The following is a 22379-nucleotide window of genomic DNA, read 5'->3' on the forward strand; positions in this document are numbered from 1 at the left end:
TATATGTATATATGTATGTATATATATATATATATATATATATATATATATGTATATATGTATGTATATGTATATATGTATGTATATGTATATATGTATGTATATGTATATATGTATGTATATGTATGTATATATATACATATATGTATGTATATATTTTATATATATATATATATATATATATATATATATATATATATGTATACACACATACGTCTGTATATGTATGCACAAAAACTAGAAACACCAATGTAAAGTGTTGTGTTGCGCCACCTCGTGCGGCCTGTATGTGGCATCGTATAGTGTCCACCAGCATCTGGAATTCTGCAGGAGGGACAAGGCACCATTCTTCCACGAGGAAGTCAATCAACTCATACCTGTTTGTCGGTGGAGATCACTGTCTCAGGCGTTGTTCCAGAACATCCCATAAATGCTCAATTGGGTTCAGATCTGGTGACTGAGAAGGCCACCACATATGGATAACGTCTGTGTCTTGCTCATCAAACCATTGGGTGACCACACATGCTGTGTGGATGGGGGCATGGGGGGGATCTCCTCTTGCAGCCATGCTTGCCATAATTATAGGCAACCAGGCATGTGCAGCATTTTTATACTTGACCCTAAGCATGCTGGGAAGCTATTTTGCTTCATTAACACATTGGCATGTGGAAACCATTGCTTGTTGTCCCTCATTTATCCCCAGGTGTTTCCATTTTTGTTGTCCACTGTATGGATGGATGTATATACTGCACCTTGAACTTCTACGGTGATCATATTATCTTTCAATATATAATTCAAGAAGTGTCTCTTTGTGTTTGTTTGTTTGTTTGTTCGATGTCTATGCACCCCTGAACCGCTCTACGGAATGAATTTAAAACTGCTGGTTGTACTCAAGGTATGTATGCGGAGGTTTTAGGTGGTAAAAGCTTTAATAGCTCTGGGTTTCAGGGTGGGGAGAGAATGCACATTCTCTCTGTGTGATTTATGTGTATCATATAGTGCCGCGTGGTGGGAGGGGGTCATAACCATCTAAAACCATCAAAGTGGCGGGGATTTAACCGCCTGTTAGGTCGAGTTCTTTACTAGTTTGCATATTTTTTCATGGCTCGTGATCCACAGTTAATGTAATTGACATTTTTATTTTTTGGTGACACAGTGATTTTTCTCTGGTGTTTGCTCTGCTGCCTTTTGCTTCTTTTAGTGGGGTTGGGGGTGTGAGTGGTGCCACGGCATGTCCTCACATCGCCATTCCTTTGATATAATGACCAGTCTATGATGCATTCCTCATAATAAGGTGTGTGTGTGTGTTTTTTCTGATGTAGCACATGTATGTTTTCATGTAATGCCTGATAGGGTTTATGAATGTATAATAATACATGAAAACCTCGAGCAAGGAAGGTCAACACTTGTGGGTTCAGCTGTGGGTTGAGAGTTCGAAAGTGAGATTACATCGCCTGATTGACAATGTCTGCACACAACTGAGGTCATGTACCGACCTGATGTGGACCCACTGCCAAGGTTGTGGACCCACCATTTGGAAGGGGTTAAAGCCTCAATGACGAACTAAGCCAAGCTGATGATTTAGACAGTTGAATAAATCGGTGACAAATGACTGAAGTTCTTAATTTAGGTATTCTACAACTATTTTGAGGTTGCTTGGTAAAACGTAGAGAGATGTAGAATTCGAATCATCAAAAACATCCTTTAATAGCTGTTCTCACAGTATTGCATGAACATTTACTGTTCAATAAATTATTAGGCTATATTTAATGTGTGGAACAAAATGAAGTCGCAGCAACTTTTGCCAGATGACCCGTTGTTCTCTTGGCAAGTTTGATTGGTTGAGAAGCAGAAGTAATGACCGAATACATCGATGTCAGACAGACAGATGTCAAAATGCATGTTTTAGTGTGATGACACATTGACAGGGCTCACGGGGGTCCCACCGGTCCATTGTTGCATTTTGCATGGGGTCCCTAAATGAAGAACGCCACCCCTCCAGAGCTGGAACACTTGGCTTATTTAGGCTATGCTCAGCATACCTTTCTGTTGCTTCGCTGATGGGTTCAATCAAAAGACAGCAGGTTGGACTTCACAAATATAATGTGTATCTATATGTGAATCTCAGTGATGAGGTAAAATGAAGTGAGACCTGCAAAAAAATGGATCTTTTATAACAAGCACGTTGTCGTCGTTGCTGTTGTCGTGGTGGCTGTGGTTGTTCGTGTGCTCTTTCCATGTACTTTTATGTATATATATTTTTTTATTCACCCATTGCGTTCTCCCCTCGATGTCGTTACCCACTTCCCTTGTTGTCCGTCTCTGTCTGTTTTCTCCCTCGGCCCTGCTGTTGTTTCTCCCTTCTCCTCCTACTGTTCCTTTTGTTCTGATCGGTTATGTGTTCCAGTTCTTTCACGAGCCTTGACTAAATACAAAAACAAATTTCCTTCGAGAAATATTACAATATGTAATTTTGTGTGCTCCTTTGTTCTTTAAAGGGTTCCTGCTATCATAGAGTTTAAATTGTTTGCTTGGTGTTGGCTTCATGGTTCGGGCGGCAGGCTCGGGACCCTCGGGTCCTGAGTTCAAATCCTGCTTGGCTGTTGAATTTATACCAGGTGGGGTTAATTCAGCCTGTTCATCCTTATGAGGTTGGCAAAATGAGTCCCAGCTTGCTGGGATGATTGAGCCATTCCGAGTATCCTGTTTTGGAGTGGCGACCTGATTTGGCAGCACCAACGCTTTGCACAGAGTATGGTCCCAATGGATGGAATTGTGACGTGAAGCCCCTTTTCCCACTTCTTGTTCTTCAATCCCTGAAAGAGAGCTTTTAAATCAGACACATTTATGATTGAACGGACGCCATCTTTTGTTAAAAGTTAATCAATTATTAGCTTTCCAAGGTACCATTTTTATTCTTCTTCTTCGACGGCAGGAACCACGACTTCAAAGCTCGAGGTCGTGCTTCGACTTCTTCAATCAGTGGAACACGGCCTTTTAAAACATGGCCCTGGGTGATTAAACAGGCACGAATTTTTGTTCCAAGTAAATATGTTATAACATTTCTGACGGGATCATTTTTATTATTCCAATACAGCGGGAACATGACTTTAGAATGAAACGTGATGCAGGTGGACGGATGCTTCTCCTCTTCGTAATAGATTTGTTTTCATACGATTGTGTTTTGTCGACGAGGATTGAAGTTGGAATCGCAAACATCACAGACCAGTTATGATGTAAACTTTTGCAAATGAAATCCATAATTCGACATTCCCTCTTTTGGATGGTCGTTTTTCTCTTGTGCGGGTTTCGTTTTGCTCCCGTAACTTGTGTACTGTTTGTTTTTTTTTTTTTTTTTTTTTTTTTTTTTGTATACCTTGGTCGAGGCTCGTATGAGAGCTAACACACAACTCACAGCAAGGAGGCATGAGACAAGAGGGGCGGGAGTGGAAGGGACAAATCATTGGGGAACAGACACAGGTGAACTGTGGAAGGGAGAGAGATGGGGATGGGACGGGGAACATGGCGAGGAGAAGATGGACATTACAGGGACTTTCAGGAAGGAAAGCAGGAGAATTGAAGGAAGTGGGCTTGGGTGGATTATCGGGGGTAGAAAAGATCGAGGATTTGGATGGGGGAAGATAAGAGGTGGTGGTGAACAGCTGTTTTGAAAGCCTGGAGGGAAGAATGGGAAAGAATAGAGTGAGGAAGTTTATTCCAAAGGCGGGAAAAAAGAGGAATGAAAGAGTGAAGATGAGCAGTGATTCGTGATTTTGGTAGTTTTACCAGAAGGGGGTTGTTGGCGGACCTTGAGCGCCCTGTGGAAATGTGGTTGGGACAAATCGCAGAGAGAGCAGGGGGGCAAGGCTGGAGAGAGTCGGTAGTAGACAGAAAGACCACCGACCAACCTGCGGTGATTGAGTGAGAGGCCCAAAGACTCAGCTTCATTGCGGGAGATGCCAATGATCTTAAAAGCCCTGGTTTCGACAGCGTGAAGTCGAGAAAGGTGGGAGGCAGGAGCACCAGCCCAGAGGGGAGAGCAGTACTCCATCAGGCTACGGACAAAAGCTTTGTAAGTAGTCAGGAGCTCAAGAGGGCCGAGGAAGGACTTTGCACGACGGAGGATTCCCAGTCGGCGACTGGCTTTTGAGGCAAGGTTGGAAATGTGACTTTCCCAGGAAAGGTCATGGCAGATAGTGAGACCCAGAAGCTTGAAAGAAAAGACTTCTTCCAGAGGATTGTTGAGAAAGTGGATGGGGGGGTTTTGTAAACGGTCCTTTCGAAGAGACATAGTGAGAGTGTGAGATTTGTGTGGATTGAAAGACATGTTCCACGTGTTGGACCAGTTTGTGATTTTATCCAGATCTGCAGTGAGCGAAGAAGCTGCTGCTTGCCGGTCTGAGGGATGACAGATGGTACGGCAGAGGGTGGAGTCATCGGCAAAGAGAAATAGAGGATTTTCCAGAGAGTCCGAGAGATCATTGATGAGAGAGATCATTGATCCAGAGAGTCCGAGAGATCATTGTTTTTCTTTCACAAGTCTCAAAAGGAGTAATTTGATTCACAATTCATTGCAATTCATCTTTCGTGTTCATACGAGACGCTTTGTTTCATGATGGTTGTTTGTAGCGATGGCTCATGGTGAAGCTTGTACATGTCACTACTTCAGGGGAAGGACATTGAGAGACATCCTCAGAGTGCTTGTACATTAAATGTAAGGACAATAGTAGAGAGTTGAAAAATCATCAAAGTATGTATGTGAGATTTGAACCTTGGTCATGAGGCAAGTGCTCAAAGGAGAACATGAAACGGATCAACCCAGCTTTTACCTCTCTTGTGCATCATTGCTTGTGGTATGAGCTGCAACCGTGTGTGTGTGTGTGTGTGTGTGTGTGTGTGTGTGTGTGTGTGTGTGTGTCTCTCTCTCTCTCTTTCTGTCTCTCTATCTCTGTCTCTCTGTCTCCCTCTCCCCCTCTCTCCTTCTCCCCCTCTCTCCCTTCTCTCCTCTCTTCCTCTATCTACCTCTCCCTCCAGCTCTCCCTCTGTCCCCTCTCTCCTTTCTCTCTACCTCTCTATCTCTCTCTCTCTCTCTCTCTCTCTCTCTCTCTCTCTCTCTCTCTCTCTCTCTCTCTCTCTCTCTCTCTCTCTCTCTCTCTCTCACACACACTCACTCGACTCCCTCTCCCCTCCTCTCTCTCCACTCCCTTTCTCTCTCCCTCCCTCTCTCCCCTCTCTCCTTCTCTCCCATCTCTCCTTCTCTCCCTCTCTCCTTCTCTCTCCCTCTCTCTACCTCTCTCTCTCTCTCTCTCTCTCTCTCTCTCTCTCTCTCTCTCTCTCTCTCTCCTTCTCTCTCCCTCTCTCTCCTTCTCTCTCTCCCTCTCTGTACCTTTCTCTCCCCTCTCTCTCTCTCACACTCACTCTACTCCCTTTCTCTCTCCCTCCCTTTCTCTCTCCCTCCCTTTCTCTCTCCCCTCTCTCTCCCCCTCTCTCTCCCCTCTCTCCTCTCTCTCTCCCCCTCTCTCTCTCCCCCTCTCTCTCTCCCTCTCTCTCTCACCCACTCTCTGTCCTCTCTCTCCCTCCCTTTCTCTCTCCCCCTCCTCTCTCTCCACTCCCTTTCTCTCTCCACTCACTTTCTCTCTCTCTCCCCTCTCTCTCTCCCTCCCTTTCTCTCTCCCTCTCTCTCTCCCTCCCTTTCTCTCTCCCTCTCTCTCTCCCTCCCTTTCTCTCTCACTCCCTTTCTCTCTCCCTCCCTTTCTCTCCCGCTCCCTTTCTCGCTCCCTCCGCTTCTCTCTCCCTCCCTTTCTCTCACTTTTCTCCCTCTCTCTCTCTCTCTCCCTCTCTCCCTCTCTCTCTCACACTCACTTTACTCCCTCTCTCTCCCTCTCTCTCTCTCTCCCTCTCTCCCTCTCTCCCTTTCTCCCTCTCTCCCTCCCTTTCTCTCTCCCTCCCTTTCTCTCACTCTACTCCCTCTCTCTCTCTCCCTCTCTCCCTCTCCCTCTCACACTCACTCTACTCCCTCTCTCTCCCTCTCCCTCTCTACCTCTCCCTCTCTACCTCTCTCTCCCTCTCTCCCTCTCTCCCTCTCTCCCTCTCTCCCTCTCTCTCTCACACTCACTCTACTCCCTCTCTCTCCCTCTCTCCCTCTCTCTACCTCTCCCTCTCTACCTCTCTCTCTCCCTCTCTCTCTCCCTTTGCACATTTGCATACCTTTTTTCACCATCATGAGAAATGCTATAATAATCCACAAGCCTTAAAGAATCCAACGTGAGCATATCTGCCCCAGCACACGACATCTCTCCACGGTATAATTTTAGAAAGTAACGACGTCTGGCCAAGAAAATTGCACCGGGCAGATGGCACCCCAGCATGCCCGGGGCAAGCCGCAGATACATCTCGGCTCCAGCCAAATTTACGATTGTGCCGAGTTTTGTGCCTAACCCGCTCGAGGGCGATCTGTGTGAAGAGACCTTAAAAGTTTTTGACATTGTTCCTAATACATATTGGATTTGCCCTCCGTGACTTTCCATGGATGCTGGATTACGTGTGTCCAACAATCATTTGCCTTTCGGGGACCCAAGGCCAGGCAATCCATCGGTTGTGCAATCCTCAAAGTCTTCTTCCTGTTGAGAGGTCCCCAAGGTGACTGCCAGATTTCAGCTTCAGAGAAGCTTGTTGACGTTATGATCTGCAGTGCACCAGGTGCTACGGAGAGAGCAGCTCGAAAAGGTGCGAGACATTTCCACATGTAATTAGGAATAATATTTCTCAACATAATCTGTACACTTACAGCCTCAGAGACAAGTCTCGCCAAAAAACAAATGATCCTACATGTGCTGTTGACATGTTTTTTTTTTTTTGTTGCGTAATGCTGTCTAAATCCAGTACAGTTTCATCCAAATATTCTCCTTTCCCACTGTTATATCCCTGTACCTCAGCTGCCAAGAGAAATTGCCTCGGTCTCTCAATTCTAACACCAATTTCTTGTTCCACTTATTTTACCCCCCACCGACCCTTTGTTCCCCATTCCCAGCCACTACGCTCTTTGGGAATCATTCCTTGCGCTACATACAGCCATACCATCTTCCTTTCATCTCAGTATAAATACTACCGGAAACCTGTTTACCTTACCGACCGTCTTGCATGAGACACTGGGCATGTCATTTCGTTTGTTCTGTCTGATCTGATTGGTGCCATGATATCCTTGTGAATTGACCAGATCAAAACGAATTGCCAGGAAAAGTTTCTAATGTGTGTGATTTCTAAACAACTGCTTTATTATTCTGGCACATGCGATTTCCAGTAATTGTTTCTTTGTTGAGGTACCTGGGGCATTGCGTACCAGCATTTGGGAGGGTAGAAAATCTGCGACGCAACCACCAGCTTGTTGAGTCTGAGCTAGAACACACAGTTCTGTGTTCTAGCTCCTTCAGAAGGAGTTCGAACACGGAACGGATCAGGACGTAACAGAATGAAAGGAACAGCAGAAAGAGGGAGGGAACACACCAACAGCAGTGTTGAGCGATGAAGTAGAGGGAGACCCGGAGAGAAATAAGGTTGACTTTTGCATTCCATCAGCTTGACCTGTGTATGGAAATTACATAGCAGCACATATACACTTGTACACATTCTTGTCCATCCCTTCAGTGTCAGCTGTGAATATGAATCCTCATTTTATTTGGTTTAGACTTTAGAGGGTAACACTGACACAGGACGTTGCATTGTGGATAATTGGTACTGTGTGAGCACCACTGGAAGTTGATGCTGGTCAATGAAGAGACAAATGAATTGTTGATGTGATGATTGCTCAGAGTAGATCTCACTTTACTTGTAGATTGATCCTATTATTAGACAAACATGAGCTTTATTGATGGAATTTAATTGTAACTTTAGTGGACATAATTGCTTACTACGTTAATGCTCGTTTTTTTTTTCTTGTTACCATGTAGTGATTACATTGACGATTTTGGAGTGTGTATGTGTGCGATGTGATGTATGATGTATAATCTTGACAGCTTTTGACATCCATGACGAGTGAACAAATGTTTAAAGGATTGAACCAATCCTAGACAGATAAGTCTTAGTTGACTGAAGGTGGTGGTAATTTGTACAAGGTGCTCTTCTCTTCTTCACGAAAGACACTATGGGATCTTGAATGCCCACCATCGATTGACCAGGGCAAGCAGATGGGTCTTCCGGCTTGTTCTTCCGAAGGACGGCGTACACATTGATGTGTCATCCTGCTTGTGAAATAGCAGGATGATGGTTAATATCTGAGTTTTTGATTCAAACCCTGGAAAGACAGCTCAAAGATGAGTGCTCATTCCTCTAAGCTACCCTGCCAGCCCATATATATCCTTGGCGTGTGGTGCTGATGTGCCATATGGCTTCTGAAGCCTCATTGGATGTGGCACATGGCTTCTGAAGCCTCATTGATACACCTGATCTTCATCTATGAGAGGACGCGATGTATGATGTTCACTCATTGGGTGGCACACACTTAATTTGATGCATATACCCAATTTGGGGGGCTCGATTTGAGTCACCACAATAGCGAAAGGGGGATTCCTATTAAATATAATATTCATCATCATCTACAGCCTTCGTAAGTCCACCGTTAGATGAAGGTGTCCCAAAAACTCCTTCGGAAATGTATTTTGATCATCACAATGAGTTTTGGAAGAACCCTGTTGCTCATTTTACAAATTGACCTATATTTCTGGGTTATGAAAATAACTCCTATTTCTCTTTCTCCACCCCCCCCCCTTCCTCATGCCTAAATAATCCTAAGTTGAGAAGCAATTCAATATTTTTTTTTGTATAAGAAATTCAAAGTTCATTAAAGACCGAGAATGTTGAACAGATCAGGACGCAACAGAATAAAAAGAACAGTGGAGATGGGGGGGAACCACCAGTAGCAGGGTTGAAGGATAAAATAGAGGGACACGAACAAACGATGTGTGGGAATGAGGGGCAGGAAAGGATCCATGGAGTAGACAACATGGATGCATAAGGAAACTCACAGGAAGGAAAAACTGTAAATTTTCAACGAGGTGGGCTGGGGGGAGGGGTGGGGTGGTTTAATGATATTTCAAAAGATCATGATTTTGGATGGGTTATGATCTGAGATGGTGGTGGACAGCTGTCTTGAAGTCCTGGAAGGAATGATGAGATCGAAAAGAATGTTGAAGATGATTCCACAGGTGGAAAAAAGAGAAACAAATGAGTGGAGGTGAGCAGTGATCCTGGATTTAGGTCGTTTCACCAGATAGGGGAGTTTGAAACCTGCAGAAGCCTGGGGGAAGAGGGAGGGGGAACAAAGCACGGAAAGAGCAAAGGGTGCAAGACCAGAAAGGAGGCGGGAGAAGACAGAAAGGCCATCAACCTGTCTGCAATGGGAAAGTATTAGGCCCATATACTCAGCTTCATTGCAGGAGATTCCAGTGATCTTGAAGACCGTGGTTTCCACAGCATCAATCTGAGTAAGAAGTGAGGTAGGGTAGCCAGCTCAGAGGGGAGAGGAGTATTATGTTTGACATTGAGGGCCTCCATCACTTGTTGGGTGAGTAGAAGCAGTATGTCCAAAATTATTTTTGCCAGCATTTGCAATGACAGTTGCATTTGCCTTCATGCATTCCTGCTGTCAACCGCTTTTTGTAAATACAATGGAAAACTAGTCTGTGATGGTGGTCAGTCTGCATCGGCGGACAAAATGCCCAATGGGTTTTATCGTCTAAAAGTTGATGGGTGTGTTTCGTTCAGTGGGGTAGCGCAGTGTTGCTGATGTCTGCAGTGTTTGCCCTTCATCAGACAAAATCTCTTATTGCAAGTTCACTATTAATGGCCTACTCTGCATAAAGAAGCAATTTGTGCAACTTTGAGAAAAGATAAAACAATTGGTTTATTAAATGTTTTGATCATAGCTATGTCACGCAAGCTCTTTGAAAAGTATGATTTAAGTATTTAAGCCGTTTCTGACTTGGCCCTTGACACATCCAACTCTGATTGATTTGGCTGCCCTTTCTTCCACAGCTCCTTTGCCATGCCGCGGCTGAAAGAGTCACGCTCTCACGAGTCCTTGCTGAGTCCAACCTCGGCGGAGGCGCTGGACCTCAGCATGGATGACGAGGTGACCATTAGACCGGTACACGGCAGCATCCTCGGACAAGACTTCTGCTTCGAGGTGGGTAGCATTGGATTGTTTAGGTCTTTCCCAAAAATCGTGGACCTCATTTGTGTTTTAAATGCATTAAATGATTATGCACGTGCTTTATTTTGGGGTGGGGAAAATCGATGTTGTTTCGGTTCCTTTGTACTTGTCCAAGATTATTGATTAATTTTTCTGCCTCTGGTTCTTAATCCTAACCTGTTGATTGGAAACCTGCCATTTAATATGTTCTCGCACGTATGTTTTATTCGATTATGATCTCTTTGCATGTATTTAGTGTTGACCACTTAACTGGAAAACAAAGCCGAGATTTTGCATCTTGAACGCATCAGTGAAGCAGTCGCTTTGGTCCTCACGTTACGCAACACTGCTCTCGAGTCGAGGTGTCGTACGGTCCACATTAAGTGTCACACAACCCGAGTGACTTCAACATTTATTGGTTTAGTTTGAACTTCATTGTTGGCCTCTTCTCGTCGACACAGCAATTGTACATGGCTCGGTTCAACTTTCATTCAATATGACCCTCCACAGAAAGTGTGACATTCTCGCAGAGCGGTTGCTACCTTGTTTATCCAGGCTTGATGTAACCCTGCTGTTGCGGATGAGAGAGTAAACAACTTTGTGCATGTGTGCTTTGGTTTGTTTGAGCTCCTAATTTTTATTGCACATCACTCCGTGAAGTTTTACGACTTGCTTTCTCCACTTCTCTGAGCTTTTACTTTTGTGCGATTCCTCAAAATTTCAAGAACTGATTGTCCAAATCCTACATCACTGTAATATCCTCAAACAATTATGTCTCTTGGTAATCGTTGACTCATGAAATCATTTTCGAGGGCGAGTAATCACCAGTCCTTTGCAGGATGAGATGCTCATTTCCTGGGCAATCGAGCGTCGCTCCTCACGAGTTTACTCTCACTCTCGGCCCTTGCTATTGGCCCAACTATTATTTTTTTTTGACGAAATTGGCTCTTTTGTGATCACCTCATTTGGTGAGCCATGTCCTTGTCTCGTATGTTCTTGAGCCGTCTTGATTGTTGAGGTGAGAGTGTCACTCATTGAAAATTCCTTCATTGTTGGAAACCCCCATGAAAATCTCTTCAACATTGTTTCCAGTCATTCCCTTCTTTATTACTTTCATATTATTATTAACATTACTATTATCACAAAGAATATAATATATTGTTGTTCTGATTATCGGACATCACTAAAATTTAGAGCCATAATTATGCACCAATGCTTGATAAACTATTTTAGCTGCTCACTGATATCGAAGAATTCAGAGTGTGCACTGTTGTTGCAATTATGAACTAGAATGACACTCGGTAGAGCGCAAACCTCCACCAGACTCGACAGTTTACGTTTTGTATCTCACTGATAGGCCAGAACTGGATCCGGACCTGAACCAAAATAAAATCGAATTGGCTTATTCTCATTACCTACCCAACTCATCCACCCAGTTGTCACAACCCATCCATAACTTTTTGAGATACCCTGTTGGATATCGTTTTTGGCCCGATCCGTGTCATTGTCAGTGAAGAACTGTGCTCAATGTGAAGGATCACTTCAAAAATTAAATTCTCATATCCGGATACTTCACCAAAATCGAATCAATTCACCCTCGTCACACACCCAACCTCTCCATAAAATTTCGTCTGGATCTATCCACAACTTTTTGAGATATGCTGCTCACAGACAGACAAATAGACAAACAAGCCGGTAGTCGACATGGGTGGTCGCTACATAATTGCATACTAGTCATTGTTTTTGACGGATCGGGATGAAAATTTTTGACAAAGAGGTCGATTATAATGCGCATAAAAGCGTGGAAACCGATTTTTGATTTTCGAAAAAATTAATTTTTTACGATTTTTCAAAAATTTCAAAGTCCCGTTGCTCGGCAACGGTGGCATCCATAGCAACGGTGCTCAAAAGCATACAACTAGATCCTGGTATGAACCTACCTGTCAAGCTTCATCAAAATCGGTTGACTCCTCTGGCCTCCAGATCTGTCCATTACATACAAACAAACATACAGATAGACGGAAAAACTGAGAATAAGGGCAGTCTAGCGACCACCCAATAAGGGTAGTCGAGCGACCACCCAACAAGCCGGTTGGCGACATGGGTGGTCGCTATATAATTGCATACTAGTCATACAGTTTTTGACGGATCGGGCTGAAATTTTTTGACAAAGAGGTTGATTATAGTGCCCATAAAAGCGCGGAAGCCGATTTTTGATTTTCGAAAAAAATATACATAAAAATATTTTTTGGATTTTTTCACAAATTTCAAAGTCCCATTGCTAGGCAACGGTGGCGTTCATAGCAACGGTGCTCAAACGCATACAACTAGATCCTGGTATGAACCTACCAGTCAAGTTTCATCAAAATCAGTTGACTCCTCTGGCCTCCAGAGCTGTCCATTACATACAAACAAACAAACAGACATACAGAAAGATTGAACACCTGAGACTAAGGGTCATCTAGCGACCACCCAAAAGAGACAAACAAACAGGTGTGAAACCATAACCTCCATCCACCTTCGGTGGCAGAGCTAATAGCAATTGACCTCAAACGTTCCACCAGCAGTCTTGCCCTCGCCTTTCAAAATTATTGGTGAGAACTTGTGTGGAAGAATGGGTTCGGCTTTTTGGTGACTGTAGACTGAGCCACTCCCTCGGCACAACCGGACTTCAATGGCCGAGGATTAGTGATGCTTCAACTTTAGGGGGCAGGAGTTTGTCATTTGCCCGATATACTGCCTAAAAATGGCTGTGTTTTCGAGAATTGCGCAGCTGAGATTTAATGTCCATCAACGGAAGCAAGTGAATGAGACAACCGATTCGACGCCACAGAGAGAAGTTTAAATTAATGAATCGTGTATCATTTGAGTAACAAGCCTGGTGTTGGCGCAGTGGTTAGGGCAGCGGCTTGGGATCCAAAAGGTCCTGAGTTCAAGCCCCGTTGGGCCACTGAATTAATACACCAGGGGGTTGACTCAGCCTTTCATCCTTCCGAGGTCGGCGAAATGAGTACCACTGTACTGGGCCGGTGTATACCCCGGTTAAAATAGGTGTACCATATCCCTGTGTCGTAAGAGGCGACCAGGGTTGCGTCAGGAAGGGCATCCGGCGTAAAACATGTGCCAAATCACTATGCGGATCATACGGATGATCCGCTGTGGCGACCCCTAAAAAGGGAGCAGCCGAAAGAAGAAGAAGAAGTATCATTTGAGTAACACTTCATGAACGCAAATCTTTGTGCATTTGAACCCTGGGGTGACAGCACGGAGTCAATATTTCTGCCACGTTCACCATTGTAAATGACAGGTGCATTATTTACTCATAGTCAAATGAGCTGAACTAAATGCTGTTACTCAAGCTCTAATCATCTTAACAGATGAATGGTGACTTCTGCGTATATGCTTTCCTCAATGACGATGGGAGTTGGAAGATAGTTGTTGTTTTGAGTGTTGATTTTTCAGGGGGAGTGGAAGATGTAGTTCTCAGCCATTATTGTTGGTCCGTGCATGTACGTTTTGTACAGTTTTCTTGATCTTCACGTCTTTGTGTTTCACTGCTTGTCACAGCAACTTGGCAGGTCCAACCAACACCACCCCCTAGCCCTCTCCTCTCTCTTTCCAAAATCTCACTTTGTTCTTACTCATCTATTTCTGTTCCTTTCTTTTCAGGTGAGACCGACGTTCACAGATATTTCTCCACATAAGTATGCATGCAGACATCACGTTGTTATAAAAAAATTGCCTCTCGTCGCCTTCCAAAAGCTCAAAAACAAGTCTAGGAAAGGCATTGAATCCGTTTTTTATTAACTCCAACTGTCTTGTAGCTGAGGAAGGAAGTCTGCAAAACTTTTTTTTCTTTAACTTATGCTCTCTTCAATTGCCATCTGCCTTTCGACAGCTCGTCCATCCTCCCGCTCTCCCTTCCTTTGCTTGCTCCTGGTTCCATAGATCTTTGTTTTCTTCCCCCATTTAATCTGATACATTTCGCTCCTTATGCACAGTGTTTTTTTTATTTTTTGTTCCGTATTTTCTGTCTCATCTCTTCACATCAACACAGTCATGAAAAGCAGAGATATAAATTCCCACTTTTGAGGAATAATAATATCTGCATCTCTCCTCCATCGATTAACCAAAATTAGTTTTTGCATAAAATTACTTACAAGGGGCCGTCAAAATGATAAATGGACGAGATGCACAGTTATAGTTATAGAAGACGTATAGCTACTAGAGCGGGTCAGAGGCTTTGCATTCTGCAGCGAATGGCTCACCTCCTAACTCCTCAGAAACTCTCCGTTCGGGTTAGAAATTCTCCGTTAAGGCACTTCTGCTTCCTTTGTATGCAGCACTTGGCTGCAAATAGTGTAATTGACTGGGGTGCAGTGGGGGTGGGCGGTGGGGGTGGAGGAAGCACCTGTGCGAATGATGCAACACCACCTGTAGGTTAGTGCAGGAAATTGTAATTTGTTCAGGGTGTTAGCAACAGCTCGCCTACTCTTCGTGAAGGACACCATCGATTCCTGAACGTCCACCGACTAATGCTGGTAGACAGGACACACAGTTTAACGTACATCTGAGGGACGGCACACACATTGATGCCTCACCCTGCCTGTGATACACAAGGATGACCGTTTTTAGCTGGGACGAGGTTCAAACCAAGGCTAGACAGCGCAGAGGCGAGTGTGAATACCTCTAGGCCATCCTGCCAGCCCTTATATATGAGGCACAAGTCAGGAAGGAGCACTAGCATTGAACCCGTCACTTCGCTGATTGTAGTTGAACAACATAACTTATATATGTTACAGTATAGTAATGCAGTTTATTGAGTCAATATTTGCAATTTTTTTTTTCATCCAGAAACATTTTGTTTACTCCGAACAACCCTGTGTTAATTTTAGTAATACGCACACTTATTCGTCAAAAAAAAAACGACGGTATTATGAATTTGTTTTATGTTCACAGGGATCAAACGTTACATCTTTTTTTTTTTCAAGTTGCAAAATGCAATTCTCATTGAGTCATGATTAATACACCATGGTAAAGACCTAACCTTGTGCTCGAGGTAGTGCCATGTAATGACGTGCCAGACATAACGTCATCTTACTAAATCCGCCATTTCACTAAATTCGTCACACCGGCTCCAGCATCTGTCTTTCAGCCCATCGCATATGGACATCAGATCGTCAGTTGGAGTCAGCTACATGGGTTGTGCTGTTCAACTGCTGTCAGTGAAGCAATGGGATGTGTTGAGTGCTAGATGTTGGGATGATGTGCACATCTATAGAGGCCTAGTCAAGCGCTAAACATTACACCGTAATGCAGTCCCAGCAAAAACTGCGTGACAGACAGAGGGATGGACGGACGGATAAATTTGGCTACTTTAATATACTGTTGCAGGCCGGGGGGTCGAGAGAGAAGACCATCGGGGGAGGGGGGGAGCTATCTCGGGTTCCCACCAGACTCCCCAGAATTGCAGGCCGTCACACACGGATAATTCCGTGACGCGGCAGGTCGCTAACCGACCGTGAACGCCAATAACTCAACTACGTGACTAAGGGTCCCCCGTCTAGTTTATCCAGTTACCTAAAAATAACCACATGATCTAACTACCGGGGGTCACACCCTCAGTACGTCTTGTCCGAACCGGATCACTTTACCGGATAAGATGCAGCCGAGTGACACTGCCAAGGACATACCGGCAAAAGGGAACGGATCGTTGGGAATAAAGTCCCGGCTCGGTTAGGATACGGACCATGATGGATCAATGAAAGAAAAGACAAAAACGAGCTGAGAATATTTCTACAAAGGATTTATTAACAGGCAGGCGAGGAAAGGTATGTGGCATAATTAAAAGCTTTTATTGTTGTGTGTGAGCATGGATAGGAAGAAAAGTGTGGTGCGACAATAATACAAGCAGCTTACAAAAGCAGACACAGAGCAGAGTTATCCCAATATAATTCTTGTGCACTCTTAACTTAAGCGAGGACAGGCGTCATGACACACACACACACACACACACACACACACACACACACACACACACACACACACACACACACACACACACACGAAGAGGAGTTAATGAGAAGAAAGAGGAGAGGAGATGAGGCTAATGGTCTCTCAATACCTTGCACGATTGACCCACCACGCCACCAATACGTTTTGGGGGGTATGCTCCACTGGGCGATACCTCCCTGACAGCTGGCGCGTCGTGTCCCGCTTCGTGACACTTCGAGCAGCTAAGCGTTGATCTGGAGAAATGGGGCGCGACCGTCAGGCTTGAAGGAAGGACTTTGGGCGGAGTCCGGAGCAGTGGGTGGAGAAGGCGGAGTCCAGAGCAGTGGGTGGAGAAGGCGGAGTCCGGAGCAGTGTGTGGAGAAGGCGGAGTCTGGAGCAGTGGGTGGAGAAAGGCGGAGTCCAGAGCAGTGGGCGGAGGCCGGAGCAGTGGGTGGAAAAAGGTGGAGTCCAGAGTAGTGGGCGGAGTCCGGAGCAGTGTGTGGAGAAGGCGGAGTCCGGAGCAGTGTGTGGAGAAGGCGGAGTTCGGAGCAGTGGGCGGAGAAAGGCAGAGTTTGAAGCAGTGGGTGGAGAAAGGCGGAGTTCGGAGCAGTGGGTGGAGAAAGGCGGAGTCCAGAGCAGTGGGCGGAGGCCGGAGCAGTGGGTGGAGAAAGGTGGAGTCCAGAGTAGTGGGCGGAGTCCGGAGCAGTGGGCAGATTGGCAGACAGGATCAGGTGGGTGGGTGGAGTCAGCGACGAGGCGGCGTAGAAAGCGGAGTTAGCAGATGAGTCGGTGATGAAGGAAGGCGGGGTCAGCAGACGAGGAACGCTGAGCAGAAAAAGACGACGACGACCTGTCCTTTTATGGACCCCGTGTTGTGGGTGGGGGTGATGACCTGAAGCGATGTGTCGTCACCCGAATCGGGTGCTCTGGTTGGGCCTCGGCCAGCACACGGGCTGGCCGCCATGACCGGAAGTGGCCTCACTGTACTTCCCGCCAGATGGTTCCAAGCTGCGGAATTGTCTCGCTCCGAGCACCGTGGCACGAATCGCTATGCACCAAACTTCCGAGCCGTCCACGGCGACCGGCGGTCAGCGCCGGTCAATGCGCTGCCTGTATGCAAGCCATGCGGCCCGAGCCGCACAGCGCGCCTCTGCCTGGCCGCAGCCCCGCCGGGCGGAGAGGCGAGAGGACGCTTGCCGTCCGCGTGAGACACCCGCGGCCACGGTGATCAGTGAAGACCGACGGTAAGATGCTATGGTAAACTCATGCAGAGCCGAACAAGATGTGGGTTATTCGTGCCATGCTCTGTGTACAATAATAAATTATCCCGGGACTGCAAGTGGGTCCGCCACCATTAAGCATGCAGTCATTTATCAAAAGCGGTGGTGTGTGCGGCGCCAACCCCGATCTGTGTTAGGAATTGAGGGAAAGGATTGGATATAATTATTAGATGGAGATTCGGATTGAAGAAGAGCATAGATAGAATTATTAAATGGAGATTTGGATTGAAAAGAGGACAGATATAATTATTGGACTCAGAAATGGGTTGAAAAGAGTGCACCTCGTGCATACTGTAGGCTGTTAACATTTGGGGTGTTGTTTTTCCTTGTCTGGTCTTCTGTGAGGACGCATTCTTACGTGAAGGGCGCGGCTGTGGTTTTTACAGATGGGTGCCCGAGCGGAGTGCCTGCCGGCCTCGCGAGGACTCCTTGCTTGGAACTTCCTCAGGAAGAGAGAAAAAAAATAGAATAAGAATGAGTTCAGAGATTTCGTCAGACCTAACCATGAGATTTACACAACACACTGTCCCATTTGACCCATTAGATAAGAAGGAAGGGACTATCTGAACATATATTAATGAAATAACTGACCGGGGCCACTGTATGTTGGATGCCATTGCCTTGGAGGGATGCGGTTTCCAGAACCGCAACAATATAATGATGGAATACTCTGCACTTACCTGGATGGGTAAAGCTGAAACAACACTCCAAAAGATCAACGCCATGCAAGATAAAGCCGTCTATTTTATTGCCATCTTACTCACCTTGGCACAACGTCCACCCTCTTTTCCCCCAGTGAGTACTAATGCCAGGATTCGTTTTTTAACACCGCTCACCCACCCTTGGAAAGGGATGTGATACTCCCTGTTTTGGTCAACCAAGATATGCAAGTTTCATGTGTAGGGAATTGTCAAGTGGAAGTCTTACAAACTAATTATCTGTACTAATAAATGTCAGTGTGTGTGTGTGTGTGTGTGTGTGTGTGTGTGTGTGTGTGTGTGTGTGTGTGTGTGTGTGTCTCCTCCATAACTCCAAAACCATGAAACCTAGTAGCCCGAAACTTTACACGCATACAAAGGGAACTCCAAGGTAGTGCATAAATTACATTGGGTGTTTAGGTTCATTTAATAACCCCTTTTGAAGATAATTAATGGCCTTAATTTATTATCCTTTATTAAGACATCGTCCTCTGTCACCTTGCTGTCCCTCGCACTGGTCTTAATTCGCCATTTTGTTTTGGCCTGCTCAACAATGACTTGACTTGGAACAGGCCGCAATGTTTTTTGTTTGTTTGTTTGTTTGTTTATTTTTTGTATACCTTGTCGAGGCTCGTATGAGAGCTAAAACACAACGCACAGCAAGGGGGACAGACATGAGACAAGAGGGGCAGGAGTGGGAAGGACAAAACAGTGGGCCACAGAGACATTAGGAGATCTGTGGAAGGGAGAGGGATGAAGCGGGGAACATGGGGTGTACAAGATGGACATTACAGGGACTTTCAGGAAGGAAAGCAGGGTATTTGAAGGAGGTGGATTTGGGATGGATTAATGGGGGTAGAAAAGATCAAGGATTTGGATGGGGGACGATAAGAGGTGGTGGTGAACGACTGTTTTGAAGGCCTGGAGGGAGGAATGCGATTGAACAGAGTGAGGTGGTTTATTCCAAAGGCAGGAAAAAAAGAGGAATGAAAGAGTGAATGTGAGCAGTGATTCGTGATTTTGGTAGTGTTACCAGAAGGGGGTTGTTGGCAGACCTTGAGCGCTCTGCGGAAATATGGTGGGGACAAATTGCAGACAGAGCGGGGGGGGGTGGGGGGCGAGGCTGGAGAGGAGATGGTAAAGCACAGAATGACCACCGACCTGCCTGCAGTGAGAGAGTGAGAGGCCCAAAGACTCAGCCTCATCGTGGGAGATGCCAATGATCCGACATGCTTTGGTTTCCACAGCGTGAAGCCGAGAAAGGTGAGAGACAGGAGCACCAGCCCGGAGGGGAGAGCAGTACTCCATCAGGTTTTGGACGAAAGCTTTGCATGTGGTCTAGAGCTCAGGTGGGCCGAGGAAGGACTTTGCACGACGGAGGATTCCCAGTCGGCGACTGGCTTTGGAGGCCAGGTTGGAAATGTGGCTTTGCCAGAAAGATCATGGCAGATAGTGAGACCCAGAAGCTTGAATGAAAGGACTTCTTCAAGAGGATTGTTGAGAAAGTAGATTGGGGGGGGGGTTCTCTTTCTTTCTTAAGCTCTAATCTTAATAATGGTTTCTTAATGATAAAGTTTCTTCATGATGAAATAAAATGATAAAAAAATAAAACAAAATTATCAGGTTTCTTAATGATAAAGTGCTCAATTTTTTTTCTTTCACTTTCCTCACTCACATAAATGAGTGAGTGCATGAATGAAATTTGGGTGCTTGGGTAAATTTAAACACCCCTTTTTGAAGATAATTCATAGCTGATTCAAATATGCCTTGCCTTGGAAACATGATCTACTTTCACAAACTAAAGTATATAATCAAAATATCATATCGGATTTGAGAATCGCATCACATGGACGAAACAAGTGTTGAAATCTGGAGTGAAATCTGCAAAGTTGTGTCATCGTCACACATCCAACCTGTCCACCAAGTTTCGTCTGAATCCGTCCACAACTTTTTGAGATATCCTGCTCACAGACAGACAAACAGGGAGGAAAACATAACCTCTGCCCACCTTTGGTAGCGGAGATAAAATTTTTTTTATTTGAATCCTTTGAAAATTATCTAAAAGAGTTCTGACTGAGACTGCTGTATTTTTTAATGTGGCCTTTTTTAAGAATGGGATGTTGAAATTTCCATCAAAGTTGTGAACTTGGAGCAAAATTACAAAGCATTTTCAAGGCTTTCTTTCTGTTCAGTTGGGTCACTCTCCACTGAGCTGGAATTGATTAAATGCTGGCTCTGTTAAATGTAACAGATCTTTCAATGCTGGAAAATCTCAGTCTCACTCTGTCGCTCCGGAAGGATTGTCACATGAACCCACCTATTTATTTATATGATTAGACACTGGAAGAGGTTCAGTCTCTTGAACTTCTAGGCCTCACCTTTAACCATGATCCACTCCTGGGCTGACCATATCGCAAAGCTGGCCTCCTAAGCTATCCCCCAGACGAGGCATCATCCAGACATTCCAAGTAATTCCTTGAAAATTTCAGAACTACTCACAGCCGATAAGGACTTTGTCTGTAGCTCAACTGAGTGCTGATCTCCCATGTGGTCTGTGGAATTCATCATCATATCTGTCTCTCCTGGATTCTGTGGAATATAAAGCTCTCAACGTCAAAGGAATCTTCTCTGATGAGGCCTGTTGCTCTCACATTGTAGACAGGTTCATTGGCTGCGTTTTTTTTAATCATCCCTCCTCCATTTTTTTCAACCTCATTCTTCCAGTTATCCCCTCCTGGTTCAACTCTCAAAATCCAGGCTTTCTGCACACCTCCACTCTTTTGTTCCTCATTTCTCCAGTTTGTGGAACCACCTTCCTTCGTCTATTCAATCCCACATTTTTTTCCTCTCCATGGCTTCAATCAGGTGGTATACTAGCATCCCATGTCATCCCCCATCCATATGCAAAATCTTTTCTTCCTTCATTAACCCGACCTAATCTAACTCTGTTATTTGTAAGTTGCTGTGTTTCCTTCTCTCCTCTAATACTTCCAACAGCTTGGTGTGTCAAACTATAGCCACACTTTCAGTTTGTTGCCTTTTTTCCTCATACGTACCTCACTCTTCCAAGAACTTGTATTTATAAATATCATTTCTTTTTGTGATATCTCAGGCTCAGGGAATAACGACTCAAATGTTTTGCAAAATGAGGGCATGAGAAGACCCAGACATACTTTTACAAGTTGCTTTTCATTTTTCATTATCTTGTATCGTATGATTGTCAATGATTATAATTATTTATCTCTCCTTTTTTCATGTTTGCTGTACCTTGGCAAAGATTTCACATTCCTCCTTAGTTAGAGGGTTTCGTCATTCAAGTGATCCACATTTTGGAACCGTCTTGAGCGTTCCTCTCGTCAAAGGAGCCATGAAACCTTGACCTTGGACAACTGTGAGGGTTGAATTTTATCATTTTTCATATCCTCAATGATATCAGATGGAAGAAACAAGTTGTGCAATGCAGTACAGAAGACAACGGATGGTACACAGAGGACCCAGATTTCCCCTCACTCCCCATACCCCCCATTCGCCCCCAAGCCCGATTCTCCATCTTGAAGTGTGAGCTCCAGTCATGGCAACGTTGATGAAACAAGCTAGAAAGAAACTGCTTTCCCATCCCACACCACGGCTTGCTGCAACGCCCCTGCCATTATATTGCACTCAAAGCATTCCCCTCAGTCAGGCTTTTGCAGCAGGAGCAGACTCAAATTGTTTGGCCTCCAAAATGTTCTTTTGCCATCAATTGATTAACTCCATTAAAATGCTCTCTACCGAATAATTTAAATATATGAATCGAATCCAAAGTAACTAGGCTGTGCCCTTTAACCTCATTATCATTCCGACTGTGTCATTTTCCGAAAATTGTTTCATCCGGCCTTTCGCTCTTGTTTCTTCTGGCACTTGGGTAGTGCAGCTGTGTGCCGTTGTGGCTATCCTTTGAGAGTGGTGACATCACTCGAGCTCAAAACAAATTGGATTAAACACGAAGCGAGAGCTGCCTTGTGTTTTCTTTGTTTTTTTGTTTTTTTTGCTTTGTTTTTTTTTTTTTAAAGAAACTTCTGGGAAAAGCGAGTGCCCTGTGAGAGTAAAAATACATTGTCAATTCCTTCTTTATTGAAAGTAGAAGGATTTTTTTGTTGTGTTGATATTTATCTACATTTCATTCCCGACCAGTGATCTTTTTTGACCCCCATTAACCCCTTATTTATTTTTTTGTTTTTT

The 22379-nt window shown here is 44.8% G+C and overlaps 1 protein-coding gene across 3 annotated transcripts in view; it reads left to right on the forward strand.

The window, feature by feature from the left end:
- Nucleotides 1-22379, forward strand: part of LOC147013357 (ras GTPase-activating protein nGAP-like) — a 404833-nt gene that overhangs the window by 312416 nt on the left and 70038 nt on the right. For all 3 annotated transcript variants that reach the window (XM_085855118.1, XM_085855117.1, XM_085855120.1), the window contains exon 5: nt 10030-10180. In XM_085855118.1, coding sequence (XP_085711244.1) covers nt 10030-10180 — 151 coding nt within the window. The remainder of the gene's footprint in view (nt 1-10029; nt 10181-22379) is intronic.

Source organism: Eptatretus burgeri, chromosome 14 (genome assembly GCF_056783735.1).
Source record: "Eptatretus burgeri isolate ZD-2024b chromosome 14, Ebu_testis_v1, whole genome shotgun sequence".
NCBI lineage: Eukaryota > Metazoa > Chordata > Myxini > Myxiniformes > Myxinidae > Eptatretus > Eptatretus burgeri.